The sequence below is a fragment of the Nothobranchius furzeri genome, chromosome 6 (genome assembly GCF_043380555.1).
Source record: "Nothobranchius furzeri strain GRZ-AD chromosome 6, NfurGRZ-RIMD1, whole genome shotgun sequence".
NCBI classification, from domain to species: domain Eukaryota; kingdom Metazoa; phylum Chordata; class Actinopteri; order Cyprinodontiformes; family Nothobranchiidae; genus Nothobranchius; species Nothobranchius furzeri.
The window spans coordinates 38,418,265-38,440,896 of NC_091746.1; the positions used below are offsets into that span (position 1 = coordinate 38,418,265).

General features: G+C 41.9%; 1 protein-coding gene across 4 annotated transcripts in view; it reads left to right on the forward strand.

Annotated features, from left to right (window-relative positions):
* The window catches only part of LOC107396328 (unconventional myosin-XVIIIb), a 60,102-nt gene extending 39,214 nt beyond the window's left edge, over nt 1-20,888 (forward strand). Inside the window, exons 36-44 of one of the 4 annotated variants that reach the window (XM_070552204.1) lie at nt 3,350-3,466; nt 3,552-3,635; nt 3,877-4,014; nt 4,127-4,312; nt 10,870-11,003; nt 11,089-11,130; nt 12,468-12,632; nt 18,980-19,932; nt 20,704-20,888. In XM_070552204.1, the coding sequence (XP_070408305.1) occupies nt 3,350-3,466; nt 3,552-3,635; nt 3,877-4,014; nt 4,127-4,312; nt 10,870-11,003; nt 11,089-11,130; nt 12,468-12,632; nt 18,980-19,922 (1,809 nt within the window). In that variant the 3' untranslated portion in view covers nt 19,923-19,932; nt 20,704-20,888. The remainder of the gene's footprint in view (nt 1-3,349; nt 3,467-3,551; nt 3,636-3,876; nt 4,015-4,126; nt 4,313-10,869; nt 11,004-11,088; nt 11,131-12,467; nt 12,633-18,979; nt 19,933-20,703) is intronic. The other 3 variants (XM_070552205.1, XM_070552206.1, XM_070552207.1) reach the window with 3 other exon arrangements.
* The last annotated feature ends 1,744 nt before the right edge of the window (nt 20,889-22,632 follow it).

The window sequence follows — 22,632 nt, forward strand, 5'->3', positions numbered from 1 at the left end:
TGGGAGGAAACATTAAACTGCAGATCTGATTCACTTCATCTTCACATTTTAAAGGGGAAAAAAATCATCCTTCTACTATTTAAATGGTCTTGATCAATATTTATTCAAGTCTTTTAAAAGGTTTGTTTTTGTATTTTGGATGTTTTTATCTGTATATAATTTTTACATACCATTATCAGAGGAAACGTTTTTGTTTTTAAAGGCTCAGAACACTCACCTACAAATATTTAACCACAAAAATTTTTACATTTTTGTAATTCCGTCAAAATCTTGAAAGCATTCATAAATACGATGTAGAGAACAACACAAACAGATCTTTTTCCTTCCCACAGACGTAGCAGGATCCTTAATGAATTTATATACAGTATTTGTACCAATTCATGAGTGATGTCAAAGGAAACACCACTTTTATGTGATGGGAGGGTTTGAGTATATCTGAACCTGAGGGTGGTGTTGGCGGAGGAGGGTGGTAGACCTATCCCAGAAAGAGACATACAGGTCCTTCTCAACAAATTATCATATTGTGATAAAGTTCATTATTGTCTGTAATGTACTGATAAACATTATACTTTCATATATATTAGATTCATTACACACAACTGGAGTAGTTCAAGCCTTTAACTGTTTCTAATATTGATGATTCTGGCATACAGCCCATGAAAACCCAAAATTCCCATCTCAAAAAATTTACATATTTCATCCGACCAATAAAAGAAAAGTGTTTTTAATACAAAAACAGTCAACCTTCAAATATTTTTGTTCAGTTATGCACTCAGTACTTGGTCGGGAATCCTTTTGCAGAAATGACTGCTTCAAGGCGGCGTGGCATGGAGGCAATCAGCCTGAGGCACTGCTGAGGTGTTCTGGAGGCCCAGGATGCTTCGATAGCGGCCTTAAGCTCATCCAGAGTGTTGGGTCTTGTGTCTCTTAACTTTCTCTTCACAATATCCCACAGATTCTCTATGGGGTTCAGGTCAGGAGAGTTGGCAGGCCAATTGAGCACAGTAATACCATGGTCAGTAAACCATTTACCAGTGGGTTTTGGCACTGTGAGCAGGTGCCAGGTCGTGCTGAAAAATGAAATATTCATCTCCATAAAGCTTTTCAGCAGATGGAAGCATGGAGTGCTCCAAAATCTCCTGATAGCTAGCTGCATTGACCCTGCCCTTGATAAAACACAGTGGACCAACACCAGCAGCTGACATGGCACCCCAGACCATCACTGACTGTGGGTACTTGACACTGGACTTCAGGCATTTTGGCATTTCCCTCTGCCCAGTCTTCCTCCAGACTCTGGCACCTTGGTTTCCGAGTGACATGCAAAATTTACTTTCATCCGAAAAAAGTACTTTGGACCACTGAGCAACAGTCCAGTGCTGCTTCTCTGTAGCCCAGGTCAGGAGCTTCTGCCGCTGTTTCTGGTTCAAAAGTGGCTTGCAGCACCTGTAACCCATTTCCTGCACACGCCCATACATGGTGGCTCTGGATGTTTCTACTCTAGACTCAGTCCACTGCTTCCGCAGGTCCCCCAAGGTCTGGAATCGATCCTTCTCCACAACCTTCCTCAGGGTCCGGTCACCTCTTCTCGTTGTGCAGCGTTTTCTGTCACACTTTTTCCTTCCCACAGACTTCCCACTGAGGTGCCTTGATACAGCACTCTGGGAGCAGCCTATTTGTTCAGAAATTTCTTTCTGTGTCTTACCCTCTTGCTTGAGGGTGTCAATGATGGCCTTCTGATCAGCAGACAGGTCAGCAGTCCCACCCATGATTGCGGTTTTGAGTACTGAACCAGGCTGGGAGTTTTTAAAAGCCTCAGGAATCTTTTGCAGGTGTTTAGAGTTAATTAGTTGATTCAGATGATTAGGTTAATAGCTTGTTTAGAGAACCTTTTCATGATATGCAAATTTTTGAGATAGGAATTTTGGGTTTTCATGAGCTGTGTGCCCAAATCATCAATATTAGAAACAATAAAAGGCTTGAGCTACTTCAGTTGTGTGTAATGAATCTAATATATATGAAAGTCTAATGTTTATCAGTACATTACAGAAAATAATGAACTTTATCACAATATGCAAATTATTTGAGAAGGACCTGTATAAGAAAATGCTGATTCACTAAAATATCACAATATATCATATTATGATATGAACTGATATTTAAAGGGGAACTTGGCAGTTTTGGCTTGATTTAGCACCCCCTCATGTCCATTTGTAGAACCAAAAGCAAAACCTATCTTGTCTTTTTAACACAAACAACTGAAACATCTTCCAGCCTTCATTAGTGTCTACAGGAGGGATTCATCGCTAAAATAAACAAATCAGCTGTGCTCATGATCTAAAACATGCAGGAAAGGTGCTGGAATCAGACTGCATCCCCAGGTATGTCAGCTCATTTTTCTTACAAGTCCCAACAGAGCGACCTGCCAGTCTGAAGTTGCAAGTGGGATATTCTGGCCACAGGGGGCGATAGGAGCTGTGTGACCTTTCATTAACCCTGTAAGAGTCATTTTAGCACATATTAGCTCAAGAAAATTATTTAAAAATATGACAAAGTTGCACAGTGTCCCTTTAAAAGCAGTGCATTGATTATTTGTTAAGAACGTGCATGCAAACATTTACTGATTGTCTCTTGTGTGGTGTAATTCAAACTCAGACTGCTAGGTGGCAGCAGTTTTTACAGCTTTCATTCTGATGGAAAAACGAGATCTCCCGATAACACTGGGTGTGTCCTGGAACCGTCTGGCCTGAGTTTTCTGATTAAATTCGGACTTAAAAATTGCAAGTATCGTCTGGCTTCAAGTGTCGTAATGTAATACTCCGTCTCCCCTGTTTGGTGATACACATTGTATCACCAGATTCTTGCCATACATACCCCTAGAAGACACCAATCCCAGTAATCCGATCAATATATCATATCTAGAGCTGAAGATAGAGCCTGGACACTTGTAAAAGACAGATGTATGCCAATGGTAACCAGTGAAACCAGTGGATCCTGCTTACAGGGTCAGGTCTTTGCTTTTGTAGAGCAGTAGAGGTGGATATGAGACTGTTATTGGCTCATCTACGTGGAGAAGGCTTGTGACTGGGCCCATTAAGGAGTCATGGGGTGTCATGATGGTTGTACAGGGCTATCTTGTATGAGATGTGTGCAGAGAGTTAGTGTTAGATACAAGATGGGACTTCACTTCATCAGAGCTGCATTTGTCTCCTGTTTGTGGTGTTCATGGACACGATCTGAAGATGCAACGTTGGAGAGGAGCGTATCTGTTTTTGGAACCGTTGTGGTTCTGTCGAGGATTTCAGTCATAATAAAGCTGTGTCATGAGCCAGTTCTCCGTTTGTGAATGTAGGTGGATGAACAGCTGGTCCTACTGCAGCATGAGAAGGTCGACCTGCTGAAGAGGCTGGAGGAGGATCAGGAAGACCTCAACGAACTGATGAAGAAACACAAAGCACTTATTGCTCAGGTATTAGTTCCACTTGTTGTCTTCTTAATCACCTGATCTCTTCCTGCTCATCCGTAGCACCAACAGTCACACTGTGTCCCTTCAGTCCTCCAGCGATATTTCTCAGATCAGGGACCTGCAGACTGAACTGGAGGAGGCGAAGAAACAGAGACAGTCGCTCCAAGAGGAGGTAACTGCTGTTTGACAAGTAGAAAATAAACGCAGCTGAGAGCTTTATGAGCTGAATGCATTGTTGAAAGTTCTAGAGATGAGGGTTTAACGGTTTTCTGGATCATTGAATCTCGTTGTTGCACATCTTAATGTAACCTCGGGCTGCAGGTGGAGCCCCGTCACGCTCACTGATATCTCTGAGTAGAATGGAAATTCATTTGTCTCATGCTGCTCTCCTCCTCCTCCTCCTCCTCCTCCAGCTCCAGCAGTATGTGTCGAGGGTGCAGTTCCTGGAATCGTCCACTGTGGGGCGCAGCATTGTCAGTAAACAGGAGGCCCGTGTGTGTGACCTGGAAAATAAATTAGAGTTTCAGAGAGGGCAAGTCAAGAGGTTTGAGGTGAGATCAGATAATGAATTTTCAATTTCAACACATAATTATTACCACATCTTATACAGTAATCCCTGCTTTCCTTTATCTCGGTTTTGACCCAGTTTTCTGTGATGTGCAGGTGCTGGTGCTGCGTCTGCGGGACAGCGTGGTGCGTCTCGGAGAAGAGCTGGAGCAGAGCACGCAGGCTGAAACTCGGGAAAGAGAGAACGCTCGCTACTACCAGCAGCGCCTGCAGGAGATGAGGGTGGAGATGGAGGAGCTGAGCCAGAGGGAGCAGGAGAGCAGCCGCAGACGCAAAGAGCTGGTAAGGAATGGGACAGCTCAGCAGCATCACGTTTCTAATACAAGCCGCTTGAAACTAACTTTAATGCATATTTGAATGCAAACAAAAACAAACATCACTGACCATCTTTAATCCCTTATTGGAGCAGTTTAAATGTTTGAAAACCTTTGTAATCATAACATCGATCAATGATGGATGTGGACTTTGAGACACAACTCGGCAGGAGAAGCTTGAGGAGTTTGGGTTTTGAGTCAAGATTAATCGATAACTGAACTGACCTGATTCTGTACCACAATGAATCAGGTGGGGTTCATATATCTTTACCTCCATTCTGTAAACAGGAAGCTAATGTAAAGGTTTTGGGAGGGTTAGCGTGTCTATTTTTCATAGTAGCAGAAATTAAATCCAAAAGAAAATGCAGAAACAGTTAGGATGTGTTTGAAACGGTCTCCCTCTTTTTTTTTATTTTTATTTTTTTTTTACTTTTTTTAGCTTTTTTCACATCTCAAACTTGCAGATTACACATCATAAAAGCATTGATCAGAATCAGTACAGGTGAGTTTCTGCAGAGGATCAGAGGATTGTAGGGAGATTGTTCACTTACACAGATCACATGTTTATTTTTCTCATTGTTTCAGTAAATGTATATTTTATTAAAGCTGCTTTTGCCTGTGATCGTGCTTTATTCGTTAAATACCTCTGACACAACCACAGTGGACGGTTATGATAAATGACCCAACAGTGTTTATAAATGCTGTTTTAAACACTGTTTGTGAATTCTATTGAAAAACAGCAACTCAAGGCTGCCACACGCATTGTTACCAGTGACATAAATATTGAGACTTTACTTCAAAATTAATTAGAAATCAAATTAGATGCTGTAACATTACAACTCTGCTTGCTGCAGTTTGAGTGTTTGTGTTTATAAACTTCCCCTTATTTGAATGAGGCCAGCTGGAGTATATGGATCCTGGTTGGGTGTCACTTCTGTTCACAGCAGTGCTTTTAGAGACTATAATACTCTTTGTCAAGTACCAACTGTTGTTTAAAACCATGTTTATAAAGCAGATTGCTGATGTTAGGACCCTAGACAAACCTGGTTATCTGCACAGAAAAGATGTCTCCCTACACTTTGATCCTCACTGGTTTTAATAACGTCAGTAAACATATTGTACTGTTGTGTCGTCTATGAGTCTGTGTGGTACAGAAAAAATAGAACAAAAGAGCAAAACAATGAAAGTATTGGACTGAGATTTTGTTTAGATTCTGACTGAGACATCGCTGGTTTGGTTGCAGCATTTAAAACCATTTAAAGGCCAAAGTTTAATCTTATTTTCACCTCCTCCTACTTATAATGCTTTCATGGTTTACGTTTCAGACACCAAATGCACTTTTAGCATGATGAACAAACAATCACCCCCATGTTTCGGTATTGAACAGTCTGTTTACATCCTTCTTATCATCTCAGGACGCCTCAACTCTTTCATGTTCTAATGCTTTTCTCACATCGTCGTTAGATTAGATGACAGCACGCTGCCCAGACATGCTGGTCTGCTCCTCACTTCCTGAGGTGGCTTCTCTTCCACATGCAGACACATCACCAGGCACTCTGCTGCAGTACCTGGGCAGCACATCAGCTGCTAAATATAAACCACCAACAGGCTATACTCATACCCAGGCTGTGAGGCAGCGTTTTAGAGGCTCACTGGCAGGGAACTATTCCTCCAGGCGATGATTGGAAGTAATGCCACACTTCCATATCAGCCACTTCTCTGCTGTTGTCATTAACAGAAACAGCAGAGATCATTAGAAACATATCATTAGTAAAGACAGCAATAGTTTTACACACTCACAGAACTTCAACATGTAAAACAATAATTTTCTTTTTTGTCTGTAGAGAGATAATGAACCTAATTCATCCAGTTAAAATGGACCACACTCAGTTGGTTGGTGTAAAATTTTGAACAATTAATGAGCATCAGACCCACATGACCGCAGAGCTAGCTCGATGAAAAGGCCTCAGCCTGAGCCTCGGCCTAGCCTGAAAACTGTTCCGTAATTTTCAGTCTCTCAACTTAGACCGTTAGTTGTAGCGTTTGTGCGTTTATTACTTTATTTATTTGGATATTATTTGTGCAATTGTTGGACAAAATGACTTGCTGTGGCATTAATTGCACTAATAGAGCGTCCAAGGAGTCTCCACTTCATTTTTTTCGGTAAGTAAAATTATATTTATGTATTTTAGATCACTGCCGAGCTGAGCTTAGATTTTAACATGTACTGTTTAACCATGACATTTAAATGTAATAGGGTAAAACCCAGTGCATTTAACATAATGCTGCACTTTAGAAAATGGGTAGAAATATAACATGTTGGTGGAGCTGGGTTCCGACTATCGGTATGGCCCCTTCCCTCAGTTGTCTGCTGCGCGGGCTGCCGGCTTGTGGAGCTCATGGATGGAAACCAATGTTTTCCACTCGGTTCTCCCCAGCAGCAGCTCAATGCATCTCAGATCGCAGCGGCGCTTGTCTGCTGTGCGGTTGCTGGCTTGTGGAGGTCTCGGAGACCTCTGTGTTCCACCCGGTTTTACCCAGCGGTCAGCCCGGCGTATCTCTGACTCAGAAGCTCTGGTGTTGTGCACAGTTAACTCCGGTTGTAACTAGGTTGCTACCTCCATTAGCTTAGCTCCCACCTCCGCGTTAGCTTTGGGTTAGCTTGTAGCTCCATCGCTTCAGTTTGACGGGTGTCATCAGTTGATCCCAGCCTTATAGCCCCACCCTCAGCTCCACCTCTTTTCCCTTTTGTGGAATTGTCTGGGCTTGACGGAATCTGTGACACGGTCAAAATGGCGGTGGTGGGAACCTCCCATTTTGGCTTAAAAACGTATTATTGGAGCCTATGGAAATAAATTGTCCAGTGTATATGTCAATGGTGCGTACACGCGCTTGTATTTGTAAGGTTTCTCTATAGGAGCGTCCAATAGAGAGTGTGAGGGGCCATAGATCTGCCCCCCAAAGATGTGTAGGAGATGGAGGGACCTCCAAGTCCCAGAGATCCAGGAGCTGCCCTGGAGCGCAGGGACCCCAGGGAGATTGTAACCAGAAAAGCCCCAGCCCTCTCTCGAGAGGCACAGAGGATTCCCCTGGGGCAGAACAAGGCACCACACTTCACACCAAATGTGGCACGGGGAGGGCAGGTGAAGATATGTAGTAGCACAAGAAGTCCCAGGAGAGGGGAGGAGTCCAAGACCCCACCTGACATATACAGACACAGTCACACTCCCTCCCTCATGCTCACACATACACATACAAGTTAAGACTTACAAAAATGAACGCTAGACACCCGCTCACGCTCCCCATACACACCCTATTCAGTCTGGTCCCGGTACTGCTGCACAAAGGGTACAACCATCACCGGTTCCCAGAGTTCGCCCCTTTCTGCTGGGGTGCTGATGAGCACGCGACCTCGACCAACGCTGAGCAAAGCATCCCAACACCCCAGACCCCAACCAGACGGCCAGCTCCTCCTCCTAGCTATCAGTGATTGTTTACTATACGTGTTGCTATAAGCTAACTGAAAGAATGCCAACACAAAAGGGTGCATGTCATCACCTACCATAACGGAGTGGAACACACTTTAATCGAGAGTTTGGTTTTCTAACGTATACATTAGAATAAAAGCTTCCAGTTTACTGCCTTAGATTGACCGAGATTGACTTGATGATATACATGAAATCTAAAATGTAAAATTTGTTTTCTTAACACACCGTTAGACCTTTTTGTCTATTCTGAGTTCAGAAAAAGAAGGATCTTCAACAATCATTCAGTTATTAGTGCTAAGTGATTCACACACACACACACACACACACACACACACACACACACACACACACACACACACACACACACACACACACACACACACACACACACACACACACGCACGCACGCACGCACGCACGCACGCACGCACACACACACAGAATCTTGTATTTCTATCCATACTAGGATTTTGTACTGACTTCCATTTTAATAACTGAATTCATGCCTGACCCAAACCCTTACCCTAACCCTAACCATAACCAGTGTATTCCTAAACTTAACTGTAACAAAAACTCAATTCACATTTTATGTGTAAACCTCACCCTTAAGCCTACAGTGGTGTGACAAACTATTTGCTCCTTCCTGATTTCTTATTCTTTTGCATGTTTGTCACACAAAATGTTTCTGATCATCAAACACATTTAACCATTAGTCAAAGATAACACAAGTAAACACAAAATGCAGTTGTGAAATGATGGTTTTATTATTTAGGGAGAGAACAAAATCCAAACCTACATTGCCCTGTGTGAAAAAGTAATTTACCCCCTGAACCTAATAACTGGTTGGGTCTCCCTTAGCAGCAATAACTGCAATCAGACATTTGTGATAACTTGCCACGAGTCTTTTACAGCGCTCTGGAGGAATTTTGGCCCACTCATCTTTGCAGAATTGTTGTAATTCAGCTTTATTTGAGGGTTTTCTAGCACGAACCGCCTTTTAAGGTCATGCCATAGCATCTCAATAGGATTCAGGTCAGGACTTTGACTAGGCCACTCCAAAGTCTTCATTTTGTTGTTCTTCAGCCAGTCAGAGGTGGATTTGCTGGTGTGTTTTGGGTCATTGTCCTGCTGCAGCACCCAAGATTGCTTCAGCTTTAGTTAACAGATGGCCAGACATTCTCCTTCAGGATGTTTTGGTAGACAGTAGAATTCATGGTTCCATTTATCACAGCAAGCCTTCCAGTTCCTGAAGCAGCAAAACAACCCCAGACCATCACACTACCACCGCCATATTTTACTGTTGGTATGATGTTCTTTGTCTGAAATGCTGTGTTACTTCTACGCCTGATGTAACGGGACGTTTGCCTTCCAAAAAGTTCAACTTTTGTCTCATCAGTCCACACGGTATTTTCCCAAAAGTCTTGTGTGTCAGGCAGCTCATGTTTAAGTGATTTCTTGATTGAAACAGGTGTGGCAGTAATCAGGCTTGGGGGTGGCTACAGAAATGGAACTCAGGTGTGAAACACCACAGTTGGGTTATTTTTTAACAAGGGGGGGCAATTACTTTTTCACACAGGGCAATGTAGGTTTGGATTTTGTTCTCTCCGTAAATAATAAAAACCATCATTTCAAAACTGCATTTTGTGTTTACTTGTGTTATCTTTGACTAATGGTTAAATGTGTTTGATTACCAGAAACATTTTGTGTGACAAACATGCAAAAGAATAAGAAATCAGGAAGGGGCAAATAGTTTGTCACACCAGTATAAAACGGGGACTATTATTATTATTAACCACCATGGATCTAAATCCCCTTTTACCAAAACAGGTTCAAACAGTAATATGTAACATAACTCTAAAGAGCACAATATCAAAGTTCTAAGTGGGAGACAACAGACCAGAGGAAAGGCAGCTCTGCACTATTGTCCCCCATTGGTGAGGAGCTCCATCTGGTCCTTTAAACAATTTGCGGCTGATGAAAACCCAGCTCAGCTGGTGCAGGGAGGAGCAAGGGTGAGCCAACAGGCCATAGTCTGCAGGCAGGCTCCTCAGATGCAACATAAAAATGCACAGAAAAATGAAATCACAACACAAAAAGGCTCCAGCCGTAACATCCACCATATTAGGACTGGATTTTGTTCCTAATGTGGACCATCGGTCTTCAGAAAATGAGTGATTATGACCTTTCTGGTCCTAAGTAGGATAGCTGTACACACACACACAATCATCCTGCTCCCACTTACTCAGCTCCATTCTTAACATCATCTCTTCATTCTGCCTCCTCTCTCTGACCGTGATTAATTCTCATTGTCCCTTCAAGGTTACAGACATGCACACACACACACACACACACACACACACACACACACACACACACACACACACACACACACACACACACACACACACACACACACACACACACACACACACACACACACACACACACAGGCGCACACACACACACACACACACATGCTTATGAGTATCTATGACAACCACTGCAGTCCCACAACAGTCTATTCAAAGCCAATAACTTTGAAAGCTTAGAAGTGTTGCTGTGTGTGTATGTATGTTTACAGGCATGTGACAGGATGTTAAAGAGACAGGATTAAAAAACAAAAACACCAAGGCAAGATGAATTAATAATTCACTGTTAGTGCTTATTCATGCACCATTTTTCTTCTAAATAAACTGAGAAAGCTGCTACTTTCACCACTGTGTGTGAGAGAGAGAGAGAGAGAGAGAGAGAGAGAGAGAGAGAGAGAGAGAGAGAGAGAGAGAGAGAGAGAGAGAGAGAGAGAGAGAGAGAGAGAGAGAGAGAGAGAGAGAGAGAGAGAGAGAGAGAGAGAGAGAGAGAGAGAGAGAGAACATTCAGAGTTTGACTGACGAGGTAATACGGGCCCCACTGAAGGTAATTGCTGAGACAGATTGGGCCCCAGGGTCGTTACAGGTTGCTGTGAGATAGAAACACAGCTGACCTGTTGAAGGTGAATGTCTCATGTCTGCAAACGTCCTTTAATCTGACTTGTTCACAGGAAATGCAGGTGGAGGAGCTGTCCGCTGTCAGGCAGACGCTACAGGCCGATCTGGAGACATCCATTCGTCGTATCGTTGATCTGCAGGCCGCCCTGGAGGAGGTGGAATCGAGCAATGACAGTGATACAGAAAGGTAGTCACACCAGTGAGAATTTTGTTTTTGATTATATTGCCATTCCTATATTTTCACACTCTGATCAATCTGCTCCTAAATCCAGTGTTCGAACTGCTGTGGAGTCCTTTACTCGAAAGAAAGACCTGTAAGAGCTCATGACTGTGTGTGGGGTAGTAGTGTTTGGATGTGCTTCACAGGCTTGTGGATCATGTGACCCAAACATCAGCTCTTTATTAGTCTTTATAAGGAATTTATAGAACGAAGACGTTTTTAGTGAATAGTTTTGATTATAAATTCATCGATCATCGTCGTACTGAAGCAGCTGCACAGTCTTGCCTCATTGACCCAAACTAAGAGCTGTGTTGGTCCCCAGGACTATAAATTCGGTCTGAAACTTCTAATAATATCTTTTGTTTGGCTGCATGGTGGCACAGTTTGAAGCACTGTTGCTCCAAAACAAGAGGGCTGCAGGTTTGAATCCCAGCTGCAGATGTGCTGCTTGGAGTCGGCATGTTCTCCCCATGCATGTGCCTGTAATCGCCAGGTACTCCACAGACCTACAATTGTTACTTTGCATAAATGCGTCTACAAAATGAGTAAACATGAATTACCTAAAGCTCAAGTTGTTTAGGGCTGTAGGGTTGGACATCAGACAGGTCAGATGTATACAGAGTAACCTGCTAAGCCCTAAGTTAGCATCATGATTTTGATGCTAATGGACCCTAAGCCATGCTGTCTAGGACAGACAGAAAAAGTGGGGGTGTTGAACATCCTCATTAGAAATCATGTACACCCACATCCCCACGGGTGCAACGGCCTCTACTATGAGAGTTCAAAGATGATTATAAATGTTAGAACATCCCAAAATATTTCATAGAGAATTCCGTGGGCCAAAATCATTTGTGTTATTCCAGGTCTTTCTGACTGCGTGCTAGATTCCATGTAGGATACACCCCCCACCCCCAATAAGTTCCTTTTGTCTGGACGTTTTAAGTCTTATTACCACCTTAGGCCAATTGTGGTTTACGTATGTCAGCTGAATCCTTCAGTTTGTTTTCTGTCAGATTGTTATACTCTGGTGAGTATAATGTTTTACTGTGAGTTGTGGAAACTAAATGTATTCCACGCCACCAAAATTATCTTCTACTGGGAGCCAAATCAAAGGGCTGTGAGCATGGCTACAATTCATGTGCCACTGCAGAACCATAGCTGTAAAAAAAGCTGTAGTTGGAAAGTTAAATAGATGTCAGGCATTCTCAGTAAATTTAGAGATTTTCATTAGTGAGCAGTTTTAAGCAAAATAATGCAAGGGAACCAAAAATAAAACACTGACCCAAGTTTTAAATGTACCCAGAGGCCTTTCTTACACAGAAGCCTTAAAATCATTAAATGTTATCTTGCTGCATGTGCTCTGTAGCCACAACTGCAGCGGGAAGAGCTGTAGGTGAGTCCGTGAGTTAACACACGACTTTCATCCTGCAGTGACTCTGTTTCCAGTGTTGGCTCTGTGGGAACAGAGGATGTTGGGGAGGGGATTCGTCACTGGTCAGGAGCACAGAGAGCAGGATCCCGCAGTGCAGGCTCCACCTACAGCAGCCAAGATGGCCGTCGGTCTGTCAGTGACACCATGAGCTCCTACAGCTTCCGGTGAGTCTGATAACTCACATTTATCCTGGTGTACAGCTTCTGACTAAAGTACCAAATCATCACTTTTACAGGGGAATTTTTCTCTTTATTTTAGAGAATATAAGAATGAGATGAATCATTATTATTTTTATACCTATATTTTGTAGACTTCAAATGCAGCAAAGAATAAGGCAGCCTACAGAATAGTCCAGAAAATTCCAACCAGCTCCAGTGGAGTTCAGTGATGAGTTGCATTATCTTCCATGTGAATGATGCTGCATGCACACAGAAAACCAAATACATCTGCATGCAATGTGTGCCAACACTGTGCCCTGGACGCTTTGCAAACTTTCATACAGCCTAGGTGTGATGGACATAGAATTGTAAAATGTCAGTTTGTGTTTTCTTCCAGCATGCTAGGGGTTAGGTAATATAGAACTGTGGAGCCTCTATAATGTTTCTCCTGTCGGAGATAGTTTGACACATTCAGGTGTAAGATTCACAGTTATGAGTGTCATTGTTTAGTTATTCAGGCCCAAACATTGCACCTATACAGTGTTGAAGTTTCCCAAAAAAAATGTTGAAATATTTTCCCAAGCATAACATTCTATTTACAATAGAACACAAGGTAGTTTATTTTTACAGTAAGTTCACAATGTTTACTGTCGAGTGCTCAAGTGCTTGTAGTCCAGCGGAGTGGACGTGTCTATAACTTTATGAAAAAAAAAACTGTTTTGGGAGAAAATATTTGAACAGTTTTTTTCACCTCCTGAAAAGAATAAAAGCACTTCAGAAAAAATCTTGACCAAAACTTTCATAATTCATTCATAACTTACATTTCCTTAAATATTTCTGAATGCTTGAATTATTGCATTTCTGGAGTTTGCCAATGTATTTTTAATCAGCCTAGTTCCATCTTATGCAGCTGTTAACAAATCCTATTTGTTATGAAATCAAAAGCCACAATAATTTATAATCTGAAAAAATTCCAAAATCTAAACAAAAAGAGATACTAAGCAGTTTTGCTTGTCTTTAGCACCCCCTAGTGTCCATTATAAAATTTTGTGGTCAAAGCAAGAATGAAGCTTCTCTGCTGTGCGTTCAGCTTTTTAACATCTTAATCTCACCGCTGAAATGTCTCCCCAGCCTTCATAAGTGTCTACAGGAACGGTTCATCACTAAATGAAACAAATCAGCTGTATTCATGATCTGAAACGGGTCTCCAACCTCTTTTGGCCCGTGAGCTACTTTTACACAATGAAAGTACCGAAGTGCTACTGCTATACGATTTATTCACATTGATACTTTCCTTGTGTGAATATGCTTACTATGTTAAAAAATGCTACACTTACTATATAAACATGCACTGTATTCACAAGTTGATTTCAAGACATCCATATTATAAAAAAACAAGGAAAATGTTGACATTCTGAAAATCTAATCAAACAAAACATAACGTTTTGTTTATTAACTAATCAGATACTTTGAGATACTGAAATACAAAACTACTTTGTGTGAATGCTCTGACACATTTTAGAAGGGATCAGTAACCTTTTGAGCACACAGGAGCAGCGACCCTGTTCAGTCCCTGACCCTGTTCAGTCCCTGACCCTGTGCTCCTCCCAGAGCCTAGCCTAGTTTTTCATAGTGTTCAGCTGTTTGTCATTAATGAACAGATACTTCCAAAAGTTATAGAATTTTTTTTAAAACATTAAATGTTCTTTAAAAGACAATTAATGCAAAACCTTTCAATGGATTGTTTTATGATTATTTTTTTTCCAAACAATGCAAAACAAATTTTCTCATAAAAAAATCAAGCAGAATATATTTAAATAAAATACAAGCTAAATGTGATGAAAACACAACATTCTTAATAGTTTGAACTGAAGTGAAAAATGTAAAAACAGACGAAAACATTTCTTCCTGCTTTCCTGGTTTATTAAATCGTTTTTATGGGTTTTTTTGCTCATGAAATATAAGCTTTGCTTCACTATTAAATAACTGGAGGTAAATTATACTTGTATGTGTTTATTGTTGGCAATATTTTTGCTGTCATAATATTTTTTAACCTTCTGCCTACATCAGATTAAAAAAACGGGTGGTAGGAATTCAGAGTGAAAGTTCCAGGTTTCCTGTAGTACAGGTGCTGGCCAGTAAATTAGAATATCATCAAAAGGTTGAAAATATTTCAGTAATTCCATTCAAAACGTGAAACTTGTACATTATATTCATGCAATGCACACAGACCAATGTATTTCCAATGTTCATTACATTTAAATTTGATATTCATAAGTGACAACTAATGAAAACTCCAAATTTGGTATCTCAAAAAATTAGAATATTCTGAAAAGGCTGAATATAGAAGACACCTGCTGCCACTCTAATCAGCTGATTTACTCAAAACACCTGCAAAGGCCTTTAAAAGGTCCCTCAGTCTTGTTTTGAAGGCACCACAATCATGGGGAAGACTTCTGACTTAACAGCTGTCCAAAAGACAATCATTGACACCTTGCACAAGGAGGGCAAGACACAAAAGGTGATTGCTAAAGAAGCTGGCTGTTCGCAGAGCTCTGTGTCCAAGCACATTAACAGACAGGCGAAGGGACGGAAAAAATGTGGTAGAAAAAAGTGTACAAGCTCTAGGGATAACCGCACCCTGCAGAGAATTGTGACGACAAACCCATTCAAAAATGTGGGGGAGATCCACAAAGAGGGGACTGCAGCTGGAGTCAGCGCTTCAAGAACCACCACGAGGAGACTCATGAAAGACATGGGATTCAGGTGTCGCATTCCGTGTGTCAAGCCACTCTTGAACAAGAAACAGCGCAAGAAGCGTCTCGCCTGGGCCAAGGACAAAAAGGACTGGACTGATGCTGAGTGGTCCAAAGTTATGTTTTCTGATGAAAGCAAGTTCTGCATTTCCTTTGGAAATCAAGGACCCAGAGTCTGGAGGAAGAGCGGAGAAGCACAGAATCCACGTTGCATGAGGTCCAGTGTAAAGTTTCCACCGTCAGTGATGGTGTGGGGTGCCATGTCATCTGCCGGTGTTGGCCCACTCTGTTTCCTGAGGTCCAGGGTCAATGCAGCCGTCTACCAGGAAGTTTTAGAGCACTTCATGCTTCCTGCTGCTGACCAACTTTATGGGGATGCAGACTTCACCTTTCAACAGGACTTGGCACCTGCACACAGTGCCAAAACCACCAGCACCTGGTTCAAGGACCATGGTATCCCTGTCCTTGATTGGCCAGCAAACTCGCCTGACCTTAACCCCATAGAAAATCTATGGGGTATTGTGAAGCGGAGGATGCAATACGCTAGACCCAACAATGCAGAGGAGCTGAAGACGACTATCAGAGCAACCTGGGCTCTCATAACACCTGAGCAGTGCCACAGACTGATCGAGTCCATGCCACGCCGCATTACTGCAGTTATTGAGGCAAAAGGAGCCCCGACTAAGTATTGAGTGCTATACATGCACATTCTTTTCATGTTCATTCTTTTCAGTTGGCCAACATTAGAGAAACAAACATTTTTTCATTGGCCTTTAGAATATTCTAATTTTCTGAGATACCAGATTTGATGTTTTCATTGGTTGTCACCTATAAATATCAAAATTAAACGTAATAAACATCGGAAATACATTGGTCTGTGTGCATTGCATGAATATAATGTACAAGTTTCACGTTTTGAATGGAATTACTGAAATATTTTCAACCTTTTGATGATATTCTAATTTACTGGCCAGCACCTGTAGGTGTGGTCTGGTTTATCTCTGCGGGTCGGACACAGAGAGCAAAGAGAGAGAGCAAGAAAGAGTTTTCACAGTCATGTTTTATTACCTTATGAGAAAAATCAGCTGAAACTGAAATTTGTTTAAACTAAATTACAGGAGATGTCCATAGTTTGGAGCCTGCGTTCATCACGTGTTCATAAGCGATTGAGCTTTAATTTGTGTTAATGAGCTGCTACCGCAGATAGCATTTACTGTCCCTCAGATTTTTTTTACTGAGGATGGTTTTCCTGAAACCAGGTCTGCATAACCGACGTCACTTCTTTAGAAGTTCGTCTTCAATCCCTTGCAGCTGCAGCCACTGATCAAGCAGGCAGAAACAGGGATCCGTGCTGCAACCCAATCAATTAATCTGCATATTTTCAGTAGAACGCGTTTGCCAAAATATTTGTGCAATAAACAGATTTTTGTTTTACTTCAACAAAATTAATAAGATATTACAAAAAATGGCGGCGGCTTGCCAACAAATTACAAATCCGCCCCTCGTAACAAGTTAGGATTGCTTGGTGGCTGCTTCCAGGGCAAGCGAGTTTCAAGTGCGTCACGAGCTGCCGGTAGCTCACGAGCGACGTTTTGGAGACCCCAATCTAAAACATGCAGGAAACTTGCTGGAAGCAGACTGCAGCGCCAGGCATGTCAGCTCATTTTTTCTAAGTCTAACAGGTGGTGGCCTGCCACTCTGAAGTTGCAATTGCAATATTCTGGCCACAGAGCGCAGTGAGAGTCTGAATGACATTTTATTAATCCTGTAAAGGGTCATTATCATGGACGTAATTTTCACTTTAGAAGTGGGGGGGACACTGGGGGGGGGGGGGTATCTATACAGTATGTTCTAATGGGAAACAGGCTTCAACACAAACGGTTGTTTTCTGCTTGGTCCTAGAGCTCAACCAGTGTCAATTTAATATAGCGTAATATTGTTTTTGGATGGTAAAAAGTGCAGGGGTCAAAACTTGACTTTGGAAAAAGTGGGGGGGGACATGTCCCCCCTGTCCCCCCCCCCCCCCCCAAAAAATTACATCCATGGTCATTATAGCACATGCTTGCTCAAGAAAATTACGTAAAAATGTGAAAATAATTAGCACAGTATCCCTTTAAAAACTGTCTCCTTGGGTTAGTGAGATGTGCCCTCAGTTCAGTGATCCATCCCATAGAGTTAGCCATCTGTTTAAAGGGATACTTTGCAACTTTGTCATGTTTAGTCTCCCTTTAATAATCTCAGCACACAGTTTCTTACACTGATCCACTGAATTGCAAAATTTAGGAATTTAATAATCAGTCCAAGATAATTAATTACTAACGAGAAAACAGATAGGATATATTTTTCTTGACGTTCAGGCCTGATAAGTTGATATAACTCAAATGTTTTGGTGAAACTGATTACATCAAAATTTTAATTAATCAAATAGTTGAAAAAACACTTTACTTAGTTGCTTTAGATTAATATTTTTGAGCAAAACAATGTATATATATATATATATATATATATATATATATATATAGTGAAGTACATATGTGTTTCTGGGTATTCTCTACTTGGCATTTTTAGTTTATTACACTAATCTAAATGTAGCACTGAATCCAAGTTCAGACTGATGAAAACAACTCATATTTAAGATAAATGACATCTCAATAGTGCAACTGGCAATATTTGATCATATACTGTGTCTACCTTTGCTCTCAAAGGTTTAAAATAACAAGAGCTGAAACCTTTAAAGTTTAATTGTTGTTTCAGTAGCTCAGGAGGTAGAGCGGGTCGTCCAGTACTCGTGAGGTTGTAGGTTCAATCCCAGCTCCCATCAGAGAACGCTGTTGTTGTGTCCCCGGACAAGAACCTTACACCACCTTGCCTGCTGCTGATGGTGGTCGGAGAAACCAGTGGCATCAGTGTTCAGCAGTCTGACTTCCATCCGTATGCTCCAGAGCAGCTGTGGCTACACTGCAGCTCATCATCACCAGCGTGTGAATGACTGATTGTGTTGTGAAGGGCCTTGGGGGGTTGTTGAACCCCAAGAAGGTGATATACAAATACAGGTCATTTACCATTTATCGTTTCTGGGTCTAACTGAATCAAAACTTCAAGCAGAACAAAGTTTATCACCCTGTGATTTAGTGTGTGTTTTATACTTTTATATATATGAAATATTTTACATACATTTAGAAAATGTCTTTCCTCTGGTCAATTCAAAGGCCAAATTAGCCAAGAAGAAGACACCATTTGGAGTTAAGGAGGAAAATGAATCTCTAACCTGAAGCCATCTAATTAATGAACCCCTGTTACAAAAAATAAATGAATGAAACCACCAAAGAACTGCAGCTTTGCATCAGTGGGTCACACAGTTTAACTCCTAGCTGCTCTGTGGGGCAGGAATCACACGGTTGCTGTAATAATTCATTCCTAAACAGTGTCGGTCTCTACTTTTAACTGAACAGCAGGCAACAAGGAACACATTAGAGTCATAGCTGACTCCATAAGTTTTGCCAGTAGTGTGACTTAGCAACCATGTGAGCAACAAGCTGGGGAAACATGTACTCTGATTACACCGCTACTTTGATTTGTTTTGTGCCTCCTCTACAGGTCTTGTGTGGATCTAGAGGATGAGGGTTCCGAGCCTGGAGGAGTTGGTGCCAGACGTATCAGTCGAGCTCCGTCCTCCTCAGCACTGTCTGAGCTATTGGACGGGCTTCGTAAACGCAGAGCTGGTGCTGATGCAGGAGACGAGGCTGGCAGTGCTGTATCTCTGCCAATTTACCAAACCACTGGAGCTGCAACCCTCAGACGAAGAGCCTCAGCCCTGTCTCTCAGCCCAGAGGATTCCCAGGAGCCCCGTCCTGGTCCAAGTATCCTGAAACCATCGTCCCCCCTCATGCCGCGTGCTGCCAGTTCTCAGTCCATCACAGAATCCCAGGTGTCTCTACCTGGAGCCAAGGTCTCTCGCTTCAACTCCAGCAATTCTCTATCTTCTCTCCCATCTCTCCCACACCTGTCCTCCATGGCATCCACTTTTGTCGCTCGCCACCCTCCTCCTTCCCTGTCCATCCCAGAGGAGGACCCAGATGAATCCCCTCATTTAGCAGCGACTCCCATCCAGCGCTCCCCACAGGCTCTGAGACGATGCATGCTGGGCGGTCTTGCAACAGCAGATGGAGGTGAAGGTGTTCTGGGTTCAGAATCACTAGTGTTTCAGAGCCGTCGCCTGACGGGTGACCGTGAGGATGCAGCTTCTGACATCTTGCCTGCCATTCGGAGAGCTCAGTCCACTAGCAGCCTGGCCAGTTCAGTCAGAGGAGGTCGGAGGGCACTTAGCGTCCACTTCGGAGAGCTTCCACCTTCAACCCGCAGCAGAAAAGGTTCTGAAAGCGAGTCTTCCAGCTCAGGTGCATCAGACGGAAGCTCCCAAGGCAGCGGGACTAGACGCCGGTTTGAGAGGCCACAGGGGGAAAGATTGGAGGCAGAGGGAAGTGAAGGGGGAGATGTGGCCTATGTTATGAAGAAATACCTGAAAAAGGAGATTGACTGAAGCAGAAGAGGTGAGAGGTCAGAACTGTGTTTCCAGATTAGAATTTCATGAAAGAGAAATCCCAAATTAACTTTTGTCAATGAATGTAACATGAAGCAACAGCATCAGGAAAGGGGAATGAGTTGGTGTGAAGAAATTACTATCATGCTGATCAAGGGATTACTCTCAGATGCTGATCAAGGGATTATGATGGGAGAAGAAGAGAAACAGTAAGGATTACAATTTAGATGCAATTAGGTAAGACTTCAAAAATAGAATTATACCATTGTGGGCTGGTGCTTGGCTCAAAATCTCACTAAAAGGGAAATGTCTGCCTGCCTCAAGATGTCACAGTAACTCCATGTAGAAACTGCTTTGGTAATCAAACTGGAGAAGTTTGTTTAGAGTCGGTTTTCTGTCATGAAAAGAAAAACAATTCAAACGGGTCTGGCAGTTCAGGGTGGGCCCCGCCTCGGTCCCAGCATGAACGCCCCACGACCTTGAGGTCATAGAGGGTGACTGGTTTAACAAACAAATGAATGGTTAAATGTATACTTTTGCTTATATGACACAAATTATTCCAGACCATTAAAGTGAAGAAACATCTAAACTGTTCTTCAGCTCATCATGAGCTTTTTTATGCAAAAACCAGAACAAAGACGAGGGGGTGGCAGTGCTTCAGACCCAGGTGTGAGTTGCAGGCTCAGACTTACGTTTGTGGCTGAACATCCTTTAACACTCCTCTTTTCTGTCATCATAACTTCTGACCAACATGTTCTTTTATATGTTTGTCTTCCATCAGCCTCTTTATGTGTCTGCGTGCAGCTGTGAGCTTCAAAGCGACTGCAGAACGCAGGATGAAGAAAATACTTCAGAAGTTTACGCAGATGGTTTTGGACTCCTCATGTCAAAAACCACTGGAAATACATTTGACGTCATTTGGAATAAGTTCTGTTTATATATAAATAAATAAAAAATAATAGATCATTTGTGGTTATTGGCTTTTCTGAATTTCTCACTTTTGCTCATTTATCAAAAATGCTTAAAGAATATGCTTTTTTTACATTGCATTTATATATAAAAAGACACATTTTATATATACAGTAGCACCTCTCAAGATTCACAATATATATATATAAAAGTATTTAAAAACATTGTTAATAAATGTGGAAAATGGAGATTTTTTTTTACTTAAAAATGAGACGGAAGAAAGAAAATGAGGGAGTTATACTGGCAACATTGTTCTGCACATTTACAAAATAAATGCAGTGAAATTCAGGAGAGAAGGAAGGAGGTACAGTACTATGTAAAAGTTTTAGGCAGGTGTCAAAAAAGCTGTAAACAAAGAATGAGTTCAGAAATGTGAATTATTGCCCTTTTTGACCAACTTACAAAATACAAAGTTTCTTATATAGGAAACTTTTAGGTAACTGGCATAATGAACTGAACTCAGCTGGAATGTTCACTGTGAAGTGCCTGAAACGACTTGTCAGGATGTGGCGCTATGTAAATAAACTGAACTGAACTGAAGAGTGAGTGACCTCCGATATTCAGCCAAAGTCATTCAGAACTATCGTCAGCATAAAGCAGAACAAGAAGTCGTGGAAGTGATGGTCTGGCCCTCACATCTCATGATCATGGAGTGTGTCTGGCATTACATGAAAAGACAAAAGGATGTGAGGAAGCTTACATCCACAAAAGACCTGGGGTTAGTTCTCCAAGAAGTAACTTTTATTTATCCAGCACTCTTCACAGACACACAAAGTGCTTCACAATAGAACTAAGTAAGAAAATAAACAAAACAAGCATGAATAATATAGAATAAAACAAGTTAAATGAGTTAAAAGCAAGTTTATAAAGCCAAGCCTGAAAGAACGGAGTTGGTACAGCATTCCACATCCTCAGGGCCACAGCCCTACATTTCCATGGGACTTTTAATTGGTTTTTGGAATTCCTTCGGATCTCTGGCAGCATTTGGAAGTGTAGATCAGCAGCAGGTCAGACAGAGTGCCTGAAAGGCGTTAAAAGTTAAAGTAAGAATTTTAAAATAACTATTTAATTTATTTACAGGAAGTCAATAAAGGGAGGCCGGGCCAGGAGTAATGTGTGATAATTTATGAGCTTCACATACCAGCCTTGTGGCAGAATGAGTCATAAACAGTTACAGTTTTTAATGTTCTTTTCCTTTTGGTTTTGATCAGGGTCAAATTTATTTGTATAGCACATTTAAAACAGCTGTTGCTACTGTTACCTGTGCCAGCCCTAGGGGTAAGCACGAGGCACAGCTAGCGTAGGCTATGTTGTCAAAACCTGAGTCATCACCCCGCTTCTCCTCCAGCTTCACTGGCTGCCAGTCAACTTCAGGGTTCATTTCAAGATCCTTGTTCTGGTCTTTAGGGCCTTACATGGGCAAGTGCCATCTTTCATTGGTGATCTTCTTAGTCCCTACACCCCCAGCAGGTCCCTGAGGTCCAGTGATCAAAGCCTACTGGTTGTGCAGCACCAGGCTAAAGACCAAAGGTGACAGATCATTTGCTGCTGTGGCCCTCAGACTCTGGAACTCTCTCCCCATGAGCCTGAGATCAGTGGACTCAGTGATCTCCTTTAAAAAGCAGCTGAAGACTCACTTGTTCAAGCTGGCTTTTGTATGACCTTCTTCACCTCTCTCTTTCTTAACATTTTTAATCACAATTGTCAATTTTTTGCTCATTTTAAATGTATTTTAACCATT